The 19,238-nt window shown below is 37.0% G+C and overlaps 1 protein-coding gene and 1 long non-coding RNA gene across 7 annotated transcripts in view; one reads left to right on the forward strand and one right to left on the reverse strand.

Annotated features, from left to right (window-relative positions):
- Positions 1-246: 246 nt before the first annotated feature.
- Positions 247-19,238, forward strand: part of LOC130437773 (uncharacterized) — a 77,158-nt gene continuing 58,166 nt past the window's right edge. For all 5 annotated transcript variants that reach the window (XR_008909230.1, XR_008909231.1, XR_008909229.1 and 2 more), the window contains exons 1-2: positions 247-616; positions 7,841-8,072. This is a non-coding gene — a long non-coding RNA (uncharacterized LOC130437773). The remainder of the gene's footprint in view (positions 617-7,840; positions 8,073-19,238) is intronic.
- Positions 4,051-14,978, reverse strand: tlx2 (T cell leukemia homeobox 2). 2 transcript variants are annotated; one of them, XM_056769335.1, is made up of 4 exons: positions 13,976-14,978; positions 7,811-8,048; positions 4,892-5,072; positions 4,051-4,395 (listed from the first exon to the last, which is right to left on the reverse strand). In XM_056769335.1, the coding sequence occupies exons 1-4, from the start codon at positions 14,448-14,450 to the stop codon at positions 4,384-4,386; spliced, it is 906 nt and encodes a 301-aa protein (XP_056625313.1). In that variant the 5' UTR covers positions 14,451-14,978; the 3' UTR covers positions 4,051-4,383. The 2 variants fall into 2 exon arrangements, with proteins under 2 accessions (XP_056625313.1, XP_056625312.1); XM_056769334.1 differs by lacking the exon at positions 4,051-4,395 and having other exon boundaries at positions 4,431-5,072.

Raw genomic sequence — 19,238 nt, forward strand, 5'->3', positions numbered from 1 at the left:
TAGTACAAAATAGTAGAAACATATTTAATTGATAGCAACAAAAATAAAATAACAATTACATAAATAAAACTTGGGGTATAATTTGAAAATAAATTAATTACAATTTATGTCAGAGATAAAAAACAATTAAGTTCATAAATTAAAATTAAATAGTGCTTCGTAAGTCTCTTTTTATTTTTTATATTGTCCATATTTCACCCAGAGCTGACGCCTGCCAATCATTTCGGTTGGGTGACGTATATTTAGTGGGCGGTGTTTTGGCGGCAGGGCCAAAACAAAGTGTTTAACAAGACGCTTCAATCACTTTTAACCAACATGTGAGGGGATTAAGTTAATAAATTGACAGGTAAACGTGACAACTATATTGTCAACAGACTACTGCCGTGCCCACACTGGCTAATTTTGGCATTTAACGATTTGTAGGTCAGTAGGCCGTCTTTTGTTAAACTCTTCAGAGGATCACGTTGATTTCCTATTCAAAGTACGAAGTCTGTCGTTTTGTTTGAGGTGACAGCTACACATAAGGACTAAAGATAATCGCTTCCACCCTTCATGCTGGCGTTAGGAGGAAAAAAGCCATCTTGAGAGCACAGCTCAAAACAGGCAGCACTTTAACGTGAGTGACCCGTATACACATGTTTGATGACACTCCCGAAAACATGCTCGGGCTTTACCGTTTCTCTCTGAAGTCTCTGGCCTCTGTCAACACCTTTCTTAACGTTTCAACAAACCCTTCTTTTTCATAAATCCTCCAAAAAAGGGTGTAAACTCGATATTGGCGTGTTTATGATCCATTGCATAGGTCGCATCCCTTTTTTAATGCGCATGTGCAGGTGTTCTTGTAGTTCACCTGACACAGGTAGAATATTGTTGGTAAATTATAATGTGGGACCTGAATTAAGTTTTAATGTAGTAATGGACTGTTATGGCTTTTTAATGGTTAATGCCTGCATCTGAAGCATGGTGGCTTACTTTATGCCAATCCCACATGAAAAAAATATTGTTGTTTACTTTAAGATTTACTACAGTAAACTGGAGTGATTTGTTATGCTGAGATGTATTACAATGTTTTAATGTATACTGTGGTGTCCTGTAGTATAATAACTATAGTTAACTGACAAACTATTGTAAATACTGTAATATTTATTATAGCAAGATTTAAAAACACAGTCCTATCTTTAATATCTACTACAGTTCACTATAATAAATAGTGATATTGCTGTCACAATTATTAAATAATCGTCTCATCGCAATTGTTTGACATAATCACCATTAATTCAGATAACCGCAATTATTGCAAATCCTTAGAAAAACAAGGGTGATCTGCAGCATTTTACATCCACCGTCCTTGATCTGCACTCACTGTTACTTCAACATTTCTTCATCATTTGAGTTGTATCAGACATGACATCATCCTCATATCCCAGTTTTTTTTTGGTTAATGTCACTAAAGGGAATGTAGTTATTGAAAGAAGTTTCACCTTTATTCATGTATCTATATTTGATTCATTGAATAAATTAATTGTAATCAATCGTTATAATTGTCAAAGCCTTTAAAGAGATTTAAATGAATCTGAATAATCGCAATTATTGAATTAATCGTCACCCAAATTTCATCATCTTGACAGCCCTAAAGTAATAATAAATACTACTGTATTTTTTTAATTTGAGAAGTTTTGCAGTAAATAATAGTACATAATACAAAACATATTGAAATCATATGATTGTTATCTATTTAAAATGGTTTAGATCCAATAGAGGACCCCATTTCTTAACCATCCAATGCCAATGTATAAGTCTACCACTGCAATGATGAAACACTGACTTCTTTAATGTTTTTCTCAACTTAAGACTTCACAGACCTGTATCTCTTTCTGAAAGAGAACATCTGATTTTTCACAGACGTGTGCAGGTGAGTGGATCAGCATTTTAGATCTGTCAATAACACTAGAGATATATCTGATGTTTTTCTCTATTGCTTTCCTTTGGTGACGGGTTTGACGGAACAATACTTGAGACAAGATTGTTCCACAGATTCCCCGTTGTGTACCATGTTAGCTGATGTTGTTGACATTTTTTTATCTTATGGAAGATTTGAGTGACTACACACTACAGACAGTGTGAAAAAATGCCATTATGCTGAGATCTAAAAAATGAATGAAATGAAATGAAATGAATTATATCATCATGTGAATTGTTCATTGCGTTTATGCCTCTGTTACCGTACCAGTGGATCTTAGAACTATTAGCATCTGATGCAATCTAACAAAGCAAAGATATTATGAAGAACAATAAAAGCTGTATAACTCATATTAGTTTGTAGTGTCTGTGAGATAAACAGGCCTGTCTAGAAACATGTAGCGAGATAGGAAGTGTGATACTTTAACCTCTGCTTCTCGCTCATCTTGTGCGGCAACATTTTATTGCGAAAGGTTGAGTGCCTTCAGATAGATAGGATAAAAAACATAAAGGGCCACCAGGCGGACAAAGAGAACCTTGGAGCACCTTTAGCCAAACACAATAAAGAGCTTCCAAAACAGACGCTTAAAGGAATTTCAGCGAAATGAGCGAAGTCACGTCGCAGAATAGACAGCAAGATGAAAGCGGTAAGATGATTGGCAGAGGAAATGAGGGTAGAGGAGGTGTCTCCGTAGCAACCGACTTACACTGCCAGGATCTCCACCTGGCGAGATGGCATCAAACTTGTCTAAACAAACCTGGAGCGCCAAGGCTAAATCTAGACTAATTTCATTTAGCGTAGTTTCTTATACATTTCAAAGCTTGATATAGAAAAAATATTCATCACTGCAATGTTTACCTGCCCAGGGTACTTGATTATATTGCTTAAACGTATTTCTGTATAAAACAGAAAAGAAGGCTTAGAATAATTGTATTTATTTTTGGATTATAACGAATGGCTAATTTTGTTCTCCAGTAACATTTAGCTCAGGAAAGAAAACATTTTTTTTGTTTCACTTTGTGTTTCACATTTATAACTCCCTCAAAAACCGTTCTGTTTCAGCAGAAAGAAATATGACTTCCTTTCTTCTGCAGAACGCAAAAAGAAGGTATTTAGAAGAATGTTGGTTACCAAACAACACTGGCCCCCATTGACTTCCGTTGTATGGACACAAAACCACTGAGACGTGTTCTGCTAAATAAAAAGTCATAGACGGGTTTTCAATGACATGAGAATAAATAAATGATGACAGAATTGTTATTTTTGGGAACTGTCCCTCTTAAATTTTAATCATTTAGATACACCCAAATGTTTTTTTCCCATATGCGTCGTGTGCAACCATTGGTTCTTTTCTTAGCGCCACAGGCCGTGAAGAGCTGTAATCCGTTTACCTCTTCAGCATATCCTGGGAGATGCAGCCATGTGTGGAACGGTACGTGAGGGCTCATTTACAGCGAATAAAACTGCCACGATTCCACATCCGTTCCCTCAGTTACCCTGATATCACTCTTCTGTGGTAACCAATGAGGAAACTCCTGTTTTGACTGCTCTCCTGGCTCTCAGAGATCCCATCAGTTGTTTACGCCCATGCAGTGTCTGGGTGGACATGGGTGATGAATTTCTGTAAAATACGTGTCAGGAACGTGTTTTTTATACAAACAAGTTTTTTTTCAAGCAGGATATTAGATGTTTACAGTGGATGATGATCTGGAATCTAAATGTAGGAGGTGAAATTAAAGGTCACGCATGTTTTGTTCCATGTGCATCTCGGCTTAACACGGACACGACTATAAGCAAGCTATTTGTATGTTGATTTCCCTGAAGAGCGTAAACATTTTTGCCTCCGTGGTGCTATCAAAACTTGAGCGTTTTTACCACCCAGACATAGCAACATTGGCTCGACGAACGTCATGGCTTTGGGGCGGGATTAAGTATTTGTCTGACCAATGGCAGATGTTTGCCAATCTGTCTCATGATGGTAGTGGCTTCGAAATGAAACATTTCACCTTTAAGTTGATTTTACAACTTTAACAATACCAAGGAAACACAAACCTAAATAGAAAAATTATACTCAATTTAGAAGTCACAATTCTTTTTAATATAAAACACTTTAAATGTCACATCGATGAAAGAGTGCCTCCGTAATTGCTTCCAAAATGCGTTTCAGGAAGGACTCCAGCTCGACAGAATTAACAGTATTAAGTCCATCTCTTCGTACATGTAATGTAGAGAACATGCATCACAAACACATCTTACAAAGTCCAAAAAAACCCACAAATAAAAGGAACAAGAATGAACGAGTCTGGGGTTGAGTCAGTCTCCTCGATGCCAAATGGCACGTAGACAAACAGCCATCTCGATGGATGAAATTCATCAGACAGCTTTGCGGTTTTGGGTTGGAGAGGACATAACCCCTCCCTCTCTTAGATGGGTAGCTGAAGAAAAGAGGAACGAGAACGTAGCGTAAGGGACGAGTAAATGACCAATCAGATGTATGTGGGAATGAAAACGTGAAGAGGATTTGCATATTTTGATTCCATTTTAACTGGGAATACTATATTAGGCTTCCATGCCGAGATTTAAATAAGTATTAATGAAACTGCTTGAGCAATAAACAAGTACATAAAAATACAGTTTGGTTGTTAGACTGCCATTTCATCGCTGATCCTATCAAAAACAAATCACTGAAATTGATTACGTGACTGGAAAAAATAGGTTAAAAGAGTGAGATCTCTTAACGTTCCACAAAAAAAGCATGTGCGGCTTCATACAGATGTTCCTAAAATGAGTCCAAATGTCAGAGATCCACCCAAATTAAGTTCTAATTGGGATTGTATAATGTTACACCCGGACTATAAAATCCTCATTTTAAATAGCACACAAGACAGGTGTGGGTCACACCACAGATGCGACTGAGGTGACGGAGGTCACCTTGTTTTCTTCGGCCCACGGCTGTAAGTTCTGCAGGGCGTAAAGCGAGGAGTTGTGTAGGCAGAGAGGGTCTTGTTGTAGAGGTTGACTCAGGGTCTTCTGAAAGGCTTCCTGTTGTAACTGCAGCATCAGACGATTGGCCTGCTGCCTCTCGGCCTCCCTCTCCTCCGCCGTCTGCCTCCTGTCAACGGAGACATGATAGAAGTCAACATGATGTGCGGTGATGGGGACCCTCTTCTTAAAAATGAAAGCGGATTATGTCATCTAACGTGTTTATCTATTGCTGGTCGTTGGCTGGTTTTAATTACCACGAGAGATCTGAGCGTACACAACAGACACGTTGTGCCTTTATGAAAAATAACCAATGTGCGCTATATGACTAATGTCATTTCGAATGAAACATGTGAATGTTAATGGTCCTTTACGTTTAATAATACCTTGGATGTAAACACGAGCAGATGTGAATATTACAGTCCTCGTATGTGTGGAGGTGGAGCAGCTGGTTTAATGGGGGGGATGTTGCCTCCCACGCGCACTTTTAGAAATATCTATGTTCACAATATTTTTATTTCACCATTAAAAGATGCTTTTTAGTGTTTTCTGTTACAGTGACTTGGTCTGATGTGATTATCAAAACTTAACATCAGAGGCAAAATTGTATTTAATTTAATTTTAAAGTACTTTCCTCTTAAAATAAGCACAAAAATGCATTAAACAACAAATTGAATCCAAAATCTAAAAGGGAGTGACATCAAACGACAAATTACAGGGCATCCAATATACGTTTATCATAAAAAGAATTCACATTTCAGGGGGAAATTGTCTTTATTACTTTATCCTCCATGACAAAATGTATCCACAATGAGGGCCTAAATTGTTCCTCCATACCTGCCGCCTGGCGTCCATTAGCCACACGTCACCGCTAAATGCATCACTGTAATGTGTAATGCGATTGCACTCGCCTCATTTGATCACAGGCTTGTTACCCATACGATCGACACACAAATACATCCTTCATTCTCAAAGTGTCTTTCTAGACTACCGTTGAAAATTGTACATCATTACAAAACTGAAAAGCCTTCAAATTAAAAGGAGCACTCGTTTCATTTCTAGGCATTTTTTCGAATGTTTTCATTGCGCCTACAGTTTTAATAACATTTTTGTGATATGCCCTATTACATTTTAAGTTTGAAAAATTAACCCAGCAAGTGTCACATTAATAATATGCTAAACAGAATGGGAAAGAAAAAAAACAATAGATGTTCCCTTAAACTGATCAAAAATAAAAAATCTGTCATCACTTACTCACCCTTTTGTAATTTCAAACCTTTACGACTATCTTTCTTCCGCAGAACACTAAAGAAGATATTTTGAAGAATGTTGGTTACCAAATAGCACTGGACCCCATTCACACTAAAACAATGCAAGTGAATGGGGTGCGGTTAATAACATTTTTCAAAATGCCTTCTTTTGTGTTCTGTGGAAGACAGAAAGTCGTACAGGTTTGAAATTACAAAAGGGTGAGTAAATGATGACAGAATTTTTATTTTTGGGTGAACTATCCCTTTAAGGTGTTTGACCTTTAGGGTGAGTTTGATTCGGTTGCATTAAATAATATTGTATTTTATTAACATCTTGCTTAATTTCTCAGTCAGATTTTCTAAAAGTGACACATGTATTTATTCTTAAGGGTTCCAGGTCTGATGTAAGGTTTACCAGCATCTCGTTCCTGAGAGACCATCTAAAAGCATCGCAAACTCAACAATCCAGGGAAGCGACCATGCTAATGAATATTTCCCAGCAGCTTTCAACAGATCCAGATAATTGTTGAATTAAGTAGAGCCCCATAAATATTGATGAGTAGGCATCCAGAAACAACCATAATAAATTTTTATTTGTTAAAGGCCATGACTCAGCTTCATTATAAATAAATCACGTCGAGCAAGCTCTTGTCTGCTACTGCAGCCTGTTGGTAAAACCAAAGGTAAGTAAGCCCTGCTCTTAATTAGATTGGGCACTTATTTGCTCCAAAAGAGCCAACAGCAAAAGGTTGAGTAGATTATGGGGAAAGAATGGACATGCTCTCAATTATTCAGAAGTATATGGGCTCTGTAGTGCATGGGCAGCAAGTTTCTATACAGCCTTTTAAGAGCTTGAACATTTCTGCTTGGTCAAGACAATTGGTGTCCAATGTAAAATAAATAAATAAACAAATAAAATGCAAACCTCAGCAAATCCACAGAAGGATTTTTCCAGTAGGCCCTGAATGCCCTGCTTGCTTAAACTCATTCCTGACTTAATTAGCCGCAATTGGAAAAATAGTCACATTTATTGCAGGCGGGAAAGCAATAGCAGATCTGAAGCATCAAGTGAGAAAGTTTGCGGACTGAAATTAGGGATTTGTTACCGTTTTATTATAAAGCAGGCTTCTAATTCTATCTACATGGTTTAATATGATTTTAAGAACATTTAACATCCACAGATCAATTCTAAGGTTATCGGTAGTAGAAAAGAGTTCAACAGACTACAAAAAGTGACAAAAGAACACTTATTAAAGCCTACATGAGGAGTTCATTTGCAAAAATTAAAACAAAAAAATGATGTAAATAAAAATCATTTTATTGTGCATTCCAGTTAATATCAATCACACTGCAGTTGGGTTGTATTTAGTAAATGGCAACTTAAAAAATACAATATTTAGTTATAGCTAACCAACACAAATAAACATGTAATAAAACACAATAAAAACATGATATCACAAAAAGAAACAAATTATCTAGCACACATGCAGTTTTGCAAATGAACTCTTTCTATATAACATGAGTGTATTTAATAAAAAATGTAATTTAACATTTTTTTTAATGATGTGTCTACAAAATATACATGTTACCAGATTATAAATGCAGTTCTTTAACGCACCTCCATTTTGTTCTCCTGTTCTGGAACCAGGTTTTGACCTGAGCATCTGTCATTTTGAGGGCTTTGGCGAGCGTCGCGCGCTCCGCGGACGCCAGGTATTTCTGCCGGTGGAAGCGTTTCTCCAGCTCACAGATCTGCACGCGACTGAATGACGTGCGCGGCTTTTTCCGTTTCGGCGGAGTTCGGTTCTGGTACGGATGACCGATCCTTCTTGTCACGGAGAACGGTGAAAGAGCAGCTGTGGAAAAAAAAACAGCGGGACGTGAGTAGGCCTGAATATTAAAATATAGGCTAAATGATCTAAAAAAAAAGCTATTTTTTAGTCCATCGCATGTATATTTAAATCAAATCGACATATGAAGAGTTTGATTCCAAAACTACGTTTTCATAATATTTAGAAACGATGTTTTTTTAATTGTGCATTCCAATTAATATCACTCAAACTGCAGTTGGTTTGTTTTGATTTAAGCCATAATAACTTACAAAAATACAGCTAACTAACACAATAAAACACATTAAAACATATTAAACTATATAATAAATCTGTATTTAAAAAAAACGAATTGGTTCATTTTGGACTCTTCACATATTTCAAATTATTTCAATGATAAAATTTCATTTGGGATTGTTATTATTGTATGTTGTAAAAAATATACATGTATATGTTTAGTGTATAATAGGGCATTAAACACTTGTTTTTTTATCATTGAATGGCATTATTGTTATCTGCAGGGCTTTTATGAATGTGCAAGTAAATTTATGGCCATTTGCGCAGACATAATGTTTTTAATTACTCTCAAAAAGTAAATGAAAAGAAATCAATAATCTTAATTGTGATATAGGTGCACATATACTTTAGTAAAGACCTGGACAAATTGTATTTGCTTTATATTAATTAAAATGCTAATAGCACTGAAATTGAAATTCTCATTCAGCCCTTCTGTATTGTTCATCCATTATTCATGGTTTTACAAACCGAGGTCTTGGTTTTTGAATTCTCAAGTCATTGTATTTATTGGAATTTTTCACTGTGCTTTTTCATTTCAATGATGTTTGGAGCTGCAGTGAGTGAATAACAGTCTGTGGTTAAAAGTCTCATCAAATGCCAGCTCGTTGACATGTTGCCCTGTGTAAAGGTAAATAAGGATTATAGAAATGGATAAACAGTGGATTATGTGGATTATATCAGTAGCGCATGTAAAGAGTATACAGCAACTGTGTTTTGTTGTAATTCCTGCACAAATCCCTGTGGACATCAAACATTATAACACCAGAACCTTCTGTCTTTCTACCAATAAACGGAAACAAACTGAAATTTAAATAGGGCTCTAATTGCAGATGAGAACCAACATGATGTTTTTGGTGCGTATAACTATGTTCATTTCATTTGGTGTCTGCATCAATGATTGACAGTTCACACATCATTGTCCGTGTTCACTGTTAATGCATTTCTGCATCTGAATAATGATAAACTCGCTCTAATGTTCCACATAAGAAGGATGTGGAAAACTATACTCAGTGTTTGCTAAATTACAAAAGTGGTTTATGCAATCTAATGTTTGCTTCAGTGTTGCGGGGGAAACAAATTGTGGTGAAGCATTTCAAGAAAAATGTGTACGCAGCATCTTTGTATAAAGTGAAGAAAGCAAAAGTAAAATGGAGATATTAGAAAAAACGTGGTGTCTAGAAAGAATGAAATTAATTGAAAAGATTGAGAAGACCCAAGCCTTTCTTGCAGAAAACCTGTTTTAACAGTGACCTTCCACCGAGATGTTTAGCCTATATTAGAGTAATGTGATTCTTGTTGCTGATCTGAACTTGAGTCTTGCAATGGTTGGCTGCTCATGTGTGAGAACATGGAGCGAAATCTCTCTAAGGCAGGTCGGAGCTTAAATTCCATGTTAGAGACCTGTGAATGTGTGTTGTTGGCTAAAGTCACAGCGCTCGACTACATTTATTCACGTTCTTGTGTAATTTAAGATTCACTGCCGTGCAATCGGTGACTCTTAAAGGAACATCTTAACAGTTCACACTAGTCATGCTGGGATTCCTCAAGGTCTGATATGAGGCCAGGCTGACATTGAATCTGTTTTAGACTCCTCACAGACAGTCAGTCATGGCGAAAAAACAAGAAGTTTAAAAATGGCATTACCAGGCAATAAAAGTCAGTTTAATTTTATTGGTGTACTAAGTAGGCATTTATACTTTTTAATTTTGATCAGGACACTTAATGTCTACCTTCTAGTTTATTTGCCATCTTTTATTGAACATGCAAGTAAAAAGGCTTCTGATTGGATTAAGCGCATAGACTCTTCATTCCTGTGCGTAATTGGATTTGATTGCTTTTAATTAAAGCTCTGATCCTGAGTGACAGGCGGTCTGAGTCCACATCAATTAAACAGCCAGAAATCATTCAGTATTTTTACTTTCATCTTTATATAATATATAAATTCATTGGTAAAACTGTAAGGTCACATTTGTTTGTGAACTAACAATACCAATACATTAGAAGTAATTATTGTTCATTGTACATGTAGTTTTAACATTTGGTAGCCTAATTTGTATTTATGGTGCTAGATCATTTGAACTGCAGGAAAATGTTTAAACCCAAACTTGATGCACAATAAACTAGCACTGCATGTATATTAATATCTAAAATTGAAGATTAAAAATGCTGGAAAAATATGCGTATGTTGTAGTTATTGAACTATGTATAATGTTTAAAAATCAGACCTTATTGTTAAGTGTTAGCAATTTTCCTGTTTAAAAGATGAAGATTTTTCTACTGTGTAGGATATGTGCAAACAAAACGAAGAACGTGTTTCCCAGAAACCCTTCACTCCCCCGCAAAATACATATGTGGGTCAACTTGAAACAAAACAATCTCCGTATTCTCTCTCGACAGCGGAGGGAATTCTAAATGATATGTCTGTGTAATAAAATTTATCGTGAGCACATCAAAAAATCAAAGCTTGCCTTAGAGAATATGCGGACAGTAATAAAATCAGTTATACGTGATATCACCTTCATGCGACAGCGTCTGCCTTTCCCATTGCGAATATTACCTTTGTCGCAATCTAATAAATATACATGTAATGGATTCAAAGCGAGATATTGAAATATAACATGGGCATTTGTCGCTATTTACGCGCGGTGAGTCAAAACAGAACGTGCCTTTAAATTTCCCCTCATGCTGGGAATTGAAATATCAAATAAAATAAAATAATTGTCATGGAAGGCCATAAACCGTGCGCTCGAGAGCCGCCAGTGACGATTGTCTCTCCCTTTAGACACAGTAGCCATGGCTACGTGGCCTCGTCTCAGTTTCATAATCATTTGTATTTATGGGTGGGAAAGATCATTATTGTCATTTCAGATAGAGCGCCATCCACATGCAATTTCATTTTCCAATTTCTCTAAGGCCGGTGATATCAGATTACGACCATCACCTGCTCCTTGTTGTGATGCTCTGCCCGATATCCCCCCATCACCACCAGTAATGCTGCTCTGTAAAATAAATGTGCCCGTTGATGAATAAACTGTGATGTGAAATCGGTGGACGCCTTTGTGCCCGTGTGTGAGGGAGAAATAGCCTACGGCCCTGGATGTAAATGGAGCGCATGATGTGCTTCTCGTGCCACTGTAGTTTTTGGTGTAATTTAAATAAATAAACTATTCAAATATAACAGTTTTGTATATAAAGAGGTCTTTGCGCCCCGCAGTTGCCGCCAGTGATGTTAACAGAGAAAGTCAAGCTCATAAGTTCATTTCAAAGGGCCAATGCCGCCGCGCGCATTCACGACCACCAACCCACCTGTGTTTATTGACTTGAGAGCGACTGATCTGTTTATGCATTTCTGGATTTTTATAAACTTGCAAACTGCCAAGGAGTCAATTAACAAAAAAACATGCGGTATAGCATTTCATCGCCTCCCAATACGGCATGATATGTCCGGCCTGCAGTGCGTATCGAGTCTCAGGCCTGTTCGTGCACCTATACACGCTGTGACACTTGTGGTGAAATGCAGACATGCAATTTAAGCTGTCGGTGAAAATAGTCGAGAGGAAAAAGTATTTTTGCAAGGCCTTAGTGCATTGAGGCTGACATGTGGCCTTACTTTAAGAAAAGTTCTTAAGGATTAACATGCAACAGAGTAGACTACTATTCTTTACGCTATTGACTACATGTGTCAAAAATTAAGACTTTACTTATTTTAATTTATTTATTGACATATTTATTATTATTATTGATTTATTGCGATTGCGATTGCTCCATTTTCTGTGATTTTAATCCAGCAAACAGTCGTCTAAAAATAATCAAAAGAGATGGGCCTCTATTATTGTTAATAATAATAATAATAATTTGTATTATTATTTTTAAGAAGAATAATGATTATTACTATTATAATAGATTTATTGTATTGAGTTAAAAAAGCTGAAGTATATCCTGCTGTAATTGCAGCCATCGCCGTTCAAAGCACGGAAGAGATAAAATAAAATAAATGAACGGCCCTAAGTGACTATGAGTAAAATTGATAAGCATATTTACAAAAGAGCTTTTGCAGTTGACATATCAATTTCTCATTTGAATAATTAATGAACATAGAGCGGAATTGTGAATATTTAATGGCCAGAAATCCATATTCTTCTTCATTTTCATTTCACTACGAGTGACGTCATTTGAAGAAGAGAGCTGGCCAAATAAAAAACGAAGTGCTGCTCTAGACGCAAACACAGCGTTTGACACACTGTTTTTCAGTATCTTTCATAATTATAATTAATGTGCTATTTTTTTATTCTCTATATGTAATAAAATAGCATAGCCTATTTGTTGTTATAGTTATTAAAATGATAGAACAAGCATCATGAATTCTCCTTCTGTAACCGTGCAATATAATAGCCTATATCCTTAACTTCTGTTTTTTCCTCCCACTTTGAAATGTTAGGCCTATCCAAAATTGTGCTCTCTTTGATCTCTATTGGTATTACGTTTGCGTAGATTAAAACGATTTGTCAACATGCCATTACGCATCACTACTGGCTGTGACATACAGGCAACACTTGGTGCCCTGCTGCCATTGTATAGTGATTAATTTTTCCTGAAGGCCCAGAGAGACAGTAGCTCTAGAAAATGGACATAACCGGTTTCATAAAACATGCAGATGCAACTATTAGGATGAAAATGTGTTTTTGAAAGGTGTGTTTTATGGAGGAACTAGCAGTATAACAGGCCGAGATTGTTGGTACAGCTGTGGGCCTGAGCGCAGTGGAACCTGTGTAAATCAAATCCAGGCCACAATAAAATGAATTATTGTAAATCCCAATAACTGATGTGTTTAAACATGTTTTTATTTTTAGATAATTTCAAATAACTTTAATTTTATACATTAACAAGTATATGGCTTTGTGTTGTCACATTTGGTTAGTCTACAAAAAAATGTTACTAATATAAATCCATTAAAAAATCCACTAATATAGGAAAATAAATGTTAAGGTTAAAATCACTTTGGCTATAGACAAATTCTCACACTCTCTCAAAATATCATTCAAAATTTTGCTTTTAATAAAAAATGTGTAGGAATTGAATTATTTTTTACTTCAACATATTTCACTGGAAATTATGAACATCTGAATACAATCTATTTCTGTTAAGAACTTATATTTGTAGCAGTACAATAATAATAATCATAATATTAGGCCTAATAATAATATATATATATTTTAGCAAATATATTGTGCGGTATACGGAATGGAATATTGACATAAATAAAACAGTGTAACATTAAAGGTAAATTGAAAAGACTTGCCACTTTTTTATTTGTATATTTTTGTGTTGTTTTATGTTACTTTATATTCCATACAGAATTGTGAAAACGGACGTCATATCCGCCTATTTACTGCAATGTTGTTGATATATTGTATTGTATGTTTGTCTTTTATTCACTTTTAATTATTCTCTAAATGGTCCCCGATTTGCTGAAATGTCACATGAAATTACGCTATTTGCTTGTTGTGAACTGATCGAGACACACAATCATCTTTAATTTCAGCAAATAAACTGTCTGCCTCGCTGCTGGTCAGTCAGGCGCGCACACAATGACAGTATGGCAGTTTTATGAATTGCGTACTGTAAATACAATTCAACGCGAAAATAATAAGTCTTACCAGTCAATCGATCCTTTGCAAATCTTCTGCTGCTCTCCATCCAGGGAAACGAGAAGCTGGCGTGGTTGCCCATGCTGGGCACTGTGGGCACGGTGGGCATCCCCGCCGCGATGCTATGTGGATGTGGAGCAGGCGGGTGAGGGGCGGGTGGCATGGGTCTGTGTGCGGGGACGCGGATGACACCACCTGCATTCCCTGAGTTCACGTTAACGTTCATATTCATGCTAACGTTCATGTTCATGTTGACATTGTAGGAACCTGCCAGACTCGCCGCCATCGAACAGGCCGGATTGTACATGCTGTTGTAGCCGTTGGCGTACACGTTGGGCGCGAGTGGGTAGTCCGTGTCGCTGGTTCGGCTCGGGAGCATGCAGCTGCTCGGCTGGTCCGAGCCATTGAGAATCTGATCTATTCCAAAGCTGATGGGCTCGTGCTGGTGGGTCTGGTTCACCTCTTCGATTCCCGTGTGCTCCATCGTCGCGGTTTAGTTCGTTACGCACAGCCTCGCAGGTTGCAATGTTTTATTCCTAACACTTCAACACAATTTATTCCCCAATGTATGCACTTTTATTTTCTAGCAAATATTCTTCATTAAAGTGCTCAAGTGCCCATGCGGATTATTTCGCTGCCATTTGTTGTCCAAAGAATAGTGAAACAGAGATCACAGTGACTCCATCACGAATCGGCATTATCCAAGACTTCCATGCATTGCGTTTGGCCTGTTTTCAGTTCCATAATACGGTACCTTAAAATCAGATCGACCGTGTGAAGGGCTCCGCGTTTACTGTTAAATCCACGGACTGACGAGTTGCCAAGTTGTCACGCAGGAAACTGACGCGTTTCTGGAGAGGTTCTGTCAGAAGGGCGCACGGCTCATACATGCGCGCTCCACTGTTATCTAAAGTGAAGTGTTAACTGTCCGATACGTGCATATTAATTGTAGCGAGCTGAAAATGTCCTGTTCGCGCGCCTCTTGAAGTGATTTCGAGCAGGTGAGACAAACCCCTTCTGTCCGAACTCTGATACGCGCCTCTTCATTGGCTCGCGCGTACTTCTGGAGAGACAATGCTTTGCGCCCGCACCCCTCTCTTAAAGAAGCCGCTTCTATTTTTGCCAGGACTGTTGTGTTATAGTTCACAGTGTAAGGTGAAAATGCTGTATGGCTAGACAAATAAAGCAGTGCTGTAGATAATAATATGCGCAATACGCCGGAATAGTCGTATTATTACTAACAAAAATATGAACTGTCAAGTTAATTTACATGATGTTTTCAAGATCTAGTCTTTAAAAAATATTTTTCGACGTCTATTAGGATGCCGTATCAGAATAACTTGTAAAACACAGTTTGTTGAATCTGTTGAAGCGAGTTAATGGAAAGGATTTTATATCGGTTTGGAAAAACAAAAACTGGTCGTTTTTTGTCAAGGGTACGGGAACATGCAACTTTAAAATGGCAATGCGTTTGCTAATCTAATGAAAGTGAATTTCATTGAAGTGCACTAGCCTTCGGGTGCGTAAAATAAAGGGCGAAGCAGGAGAGAGCTCGGTTGCCTTCAGTCTTGCAGAAGCCAGTTTGATTGGCGCAAATAATTTAACCTTCTTACGCCTGAAGCTACAGTGGAAGATTCTCCGCGTTCAATTCAATAAAAATGAAAAATGGTGCATAATAAAAACTGAAAGCAAGGAAAACGAATTTAATATATCATCGTTTTATTACGTACTTATTTCAGCTTTCGCACGAATAAAAATATTTCTCTGCCGCCCAACGTGGCTAGAGGGAAGCATAAAAATCAATTTTCAAAAATACAAAGCCGTATCAATAATAAGCGCTCTTGTGTATCTCAATAGCAAGAAAGCATGTTGTGCTCTCGGTGATATCAAATAAAGCAACATTGGAGTCGTGGCTTTTAACAGCACGAGGATGTGCTGTGTGACGTTCACGACGGGTAGGTAGGATATAACAACAATATCGAAATGTTTTTCCCCCAGAAATGACGAAAAATATCAAGTGCATCATAAACATTTGTACTTCTAAGACACTGGGTAAAATACTCTGGCGAGCCCTTTGTTAAATTTAATGGTTAGATTCAGTTGCTGTGGCAAAGTGATGCTGGTGTTTTAAAGCATCACGGGTTTAAAGGCCCGTTTGAGGTCATAATGATAAGACACTATTGAGTCTTTATCACGAAGCAGTTCAATTTAGAAATAAAGTAAGAGCTCAATCACAATTAACAGTCAGGATTAACACGGCTATTATTTCCTGGATGTGGGATGGTTTTCATTTTCATGATTTCGCCCTAATGGCATTTTGTGCACTATGTACACATATGCAATTGTAGATCTAATTTCTTTCACATTCATATTCCTCCAGCGGTTATTTTCCCTAAGATTGCTTTATTTTAACAACAGTTATTATCGGACTAAATGAACTGTGCTGAAAATATTTTAATTGCGTTTCTCTCTTGCTGTTATTGAGTTGAATTAAATTGCTGGAGAAGGTGCCCCGCGTTCACGAGTTGTTTTCGTCAGCAGTGAACGTTAAATACAATTACATTTTCACGTGGAGGCAAAATATTATCTAATAGTTACTAATTGGTTTAAATTGTAATTATTGTTAACGCTAAAAAGCAGTCGTATCATTGAACCTGACAAACCGCGCCTACCATAGTCTTGTTTCATTTCATTAAGTACAAAGAGCTGTTTATTCTCAAATCTATCCTATTTATATCCTCTTAAAGCATCGTCTCGACTTGGCCGTTTAGGATCAGGACATTAAAAAAGGCTTCTGAAATGGGATCATTTAAACCAAATAAAAAGAAATGCATGCGCAATGCACCCCATGCACTTGAAATACGTCAATCGCAAAGAATCTGATTGCTCGCTTTAATTTTTGCCCGTTTAGATTTTAAGAGGTTTGATTTATTGTTTAGACGTAAAAGACGTCACTTCTAAACCTACCTTCCTACCTCGGTCTCGTCAATTACAAAAGGCCTTATAGCTGGTCGCCCGTAGGCGATATCTTGGCAGAGCCGTTCAGTGTATATAGGGGTCATTGATAAATCGGAATCTCCAGGCGGTGGTGATAATAAAGTATAAAGACAAACCGAAGACAAAAGTAATTTGTCACAGTCCGCCTCTCAACAGATTCGGTGACCCGCCGCCCTCCCGCGTGTAACCTGTTTCAGTGCGCTTTTGGAGATTTGCAAACAACTGCGATAGTGTTTGCTCAATATGGTGCCACAGGGATTGGAAGGCGATACGAAGCCGCACAGCTCATGACAAATGGCGATTACAACGCTACATAAAGAATGAGTCGAGTCGGTAGCAAAGTAGCTACTCTGATTTTTTTACTCAGAGAGAAATTACTCCACAAAGAGCTGTCAATCTAAGCCATGCACTAAAAAGCTCGTTTTTATATATTTTATTATAAAAGCATAATCGTTTAACAAATAATAACATGACAGTCATAAAGATGCATTGCCTGAACACCTGCCCGTGTTGTTCAATATGGACCTTGCACGTGGGTTTAAAAAGAAAATCCCACCCATCACAGCTGCATCCCTCGACAGATTATGAGGATTGACTGTTTATGCATCTGTATGTTTTTTAATATAAGAGCTTTTACGTAAAGGGTGAGATATCTGTGATAATAAAGTGTTAATTCGGACTATTATTTATCAACTGATGATTTTTTTTGTAACAATAAATAAGCATTAATAATTAGCCTAACAACAAAAGTAATGACAAAAATAATCAAATGTAGTATTAATATAAACGAAAGAAGAGATACTAAAAACGATTTGACTGGTAATAATGTTGATAGCAACCGTGTTGTGTTTGCAAGCTCCAGATGAGTGATGTGTGACTGTTTTTCAAAGCGAGATGGTGGAGTAGACTGAGCTCTAAATGATCCCTCGCCTCTTAGTGTCAGTACATGCTCTACCTTCGCGTGCATCTTGGCCTTGTGCCCCTAAAATGCATGTGCGAGTGTGCGCGTTTGCGTGCGTGTACGCGCGCGCCGATGAGACTGTCAAAGAGGGAATTCGCATCCATTGCACCATTCTCCATCCCTCCCATGACTGTTGTGCTTTCTGCTGTAATTAGGTTGAATTCAGAGCAGATTGAATTACGTTATTCTGCATCTCGAGCTGCAGTCCTTGACTTTCTCTCTCCCCCGGGAGAACCTGGCGCCTCCTTGCCCGATCAGACGGCTTAAACTGGACGGAACGCCAAAAGGGAAAAGTGCAGAGGAGCTCACCGGAATCTCCGATACGTCATCTGGTAATGTGGGCTAAAAGAGAGGTGTGAGGGGAGGGGAGACAGGATAACATCGAAAGGTCTTGTGTGACCTGAAACAGATAAAGTGTTGGAATAATGAATTGTTTTATTCACTTTGTCGATATGAATTTTGCGCGCAGAGAGGGCGTTAGGGGAAAATGGTAAAGGAAGACGAATTATTTTGTTTCTGTTTCTTTATGTAGCCAGTTCTTTAATGTAATTTGTCATGTATTAGGTTTTGCCTTCCTCTTCGGTTTATATTATTACTTCCGACAGCATTATAAACAAATAATAGGATGACCACATTCGGTTTTATTTATATGAATTAGTTTTAATCCAATTTGTGCAGTTATATAACATTATTTGATTATCTTTAGAATAAGTGTTTTTTTTTGTTTTATCCCTTAAATATAGTTTTTAATTGTGAACATGGAAAAATGGTCAAGATCGTTCTGTAAATTACACAAAGTGATAAATGTTTTTCTTTTTCTAATGCAATTGTAAATCAATAGTTTAAATATTTTATTTGTAATAGGTCAGTTAGATCAGTGCAGGAAACTTCTCTGTACCTGGCGTAAACATTGCCTAAATGTATAATTTATTTTGTAAATGTGTTTGTTCATTGTAGAATATTACTTTTAAATAAATAATTTTAGTCAAAGACCACTTTGGACAATGCATTAATTTGATCAAAGCTTTTGTTTTAACAACAACAAAAAAGCCATGTTTAAAAGTATTTTACATTCAGACATAAATGCTCGTCAATTGGCAAGTTATCTGAATATTAAAATTATTTCTATAAATATATATTTATATATATATAATGTTTTCAAAATTAGACAAAACGTGCAAAAAAATACTTTCTAGGTTCTTTTATTTTTGTGTGCTTGTATTAAACATCTGTTGATCTGAAAGCGCTAGGGAAGAAAGATAATATGGCTTAAACACCAGTTTTAGATAGAAAGATAGACTTTTTGTTATTTTC

Source organism: Triplophysa dalaica, chromosome 16 (genome assembly GCF_015846415.1).
Source record: "Triplophysa dalaica isolate WHDGS20190420 chromosome 16, ASM1584641v1, whole genome shotgun sequence".
NCBI lineage: Eukaryota > Metazoa > Chordata > Actinopteri > Cypriniformes > Nemacheilidae > Triplophysa > Triplophysa dalaica.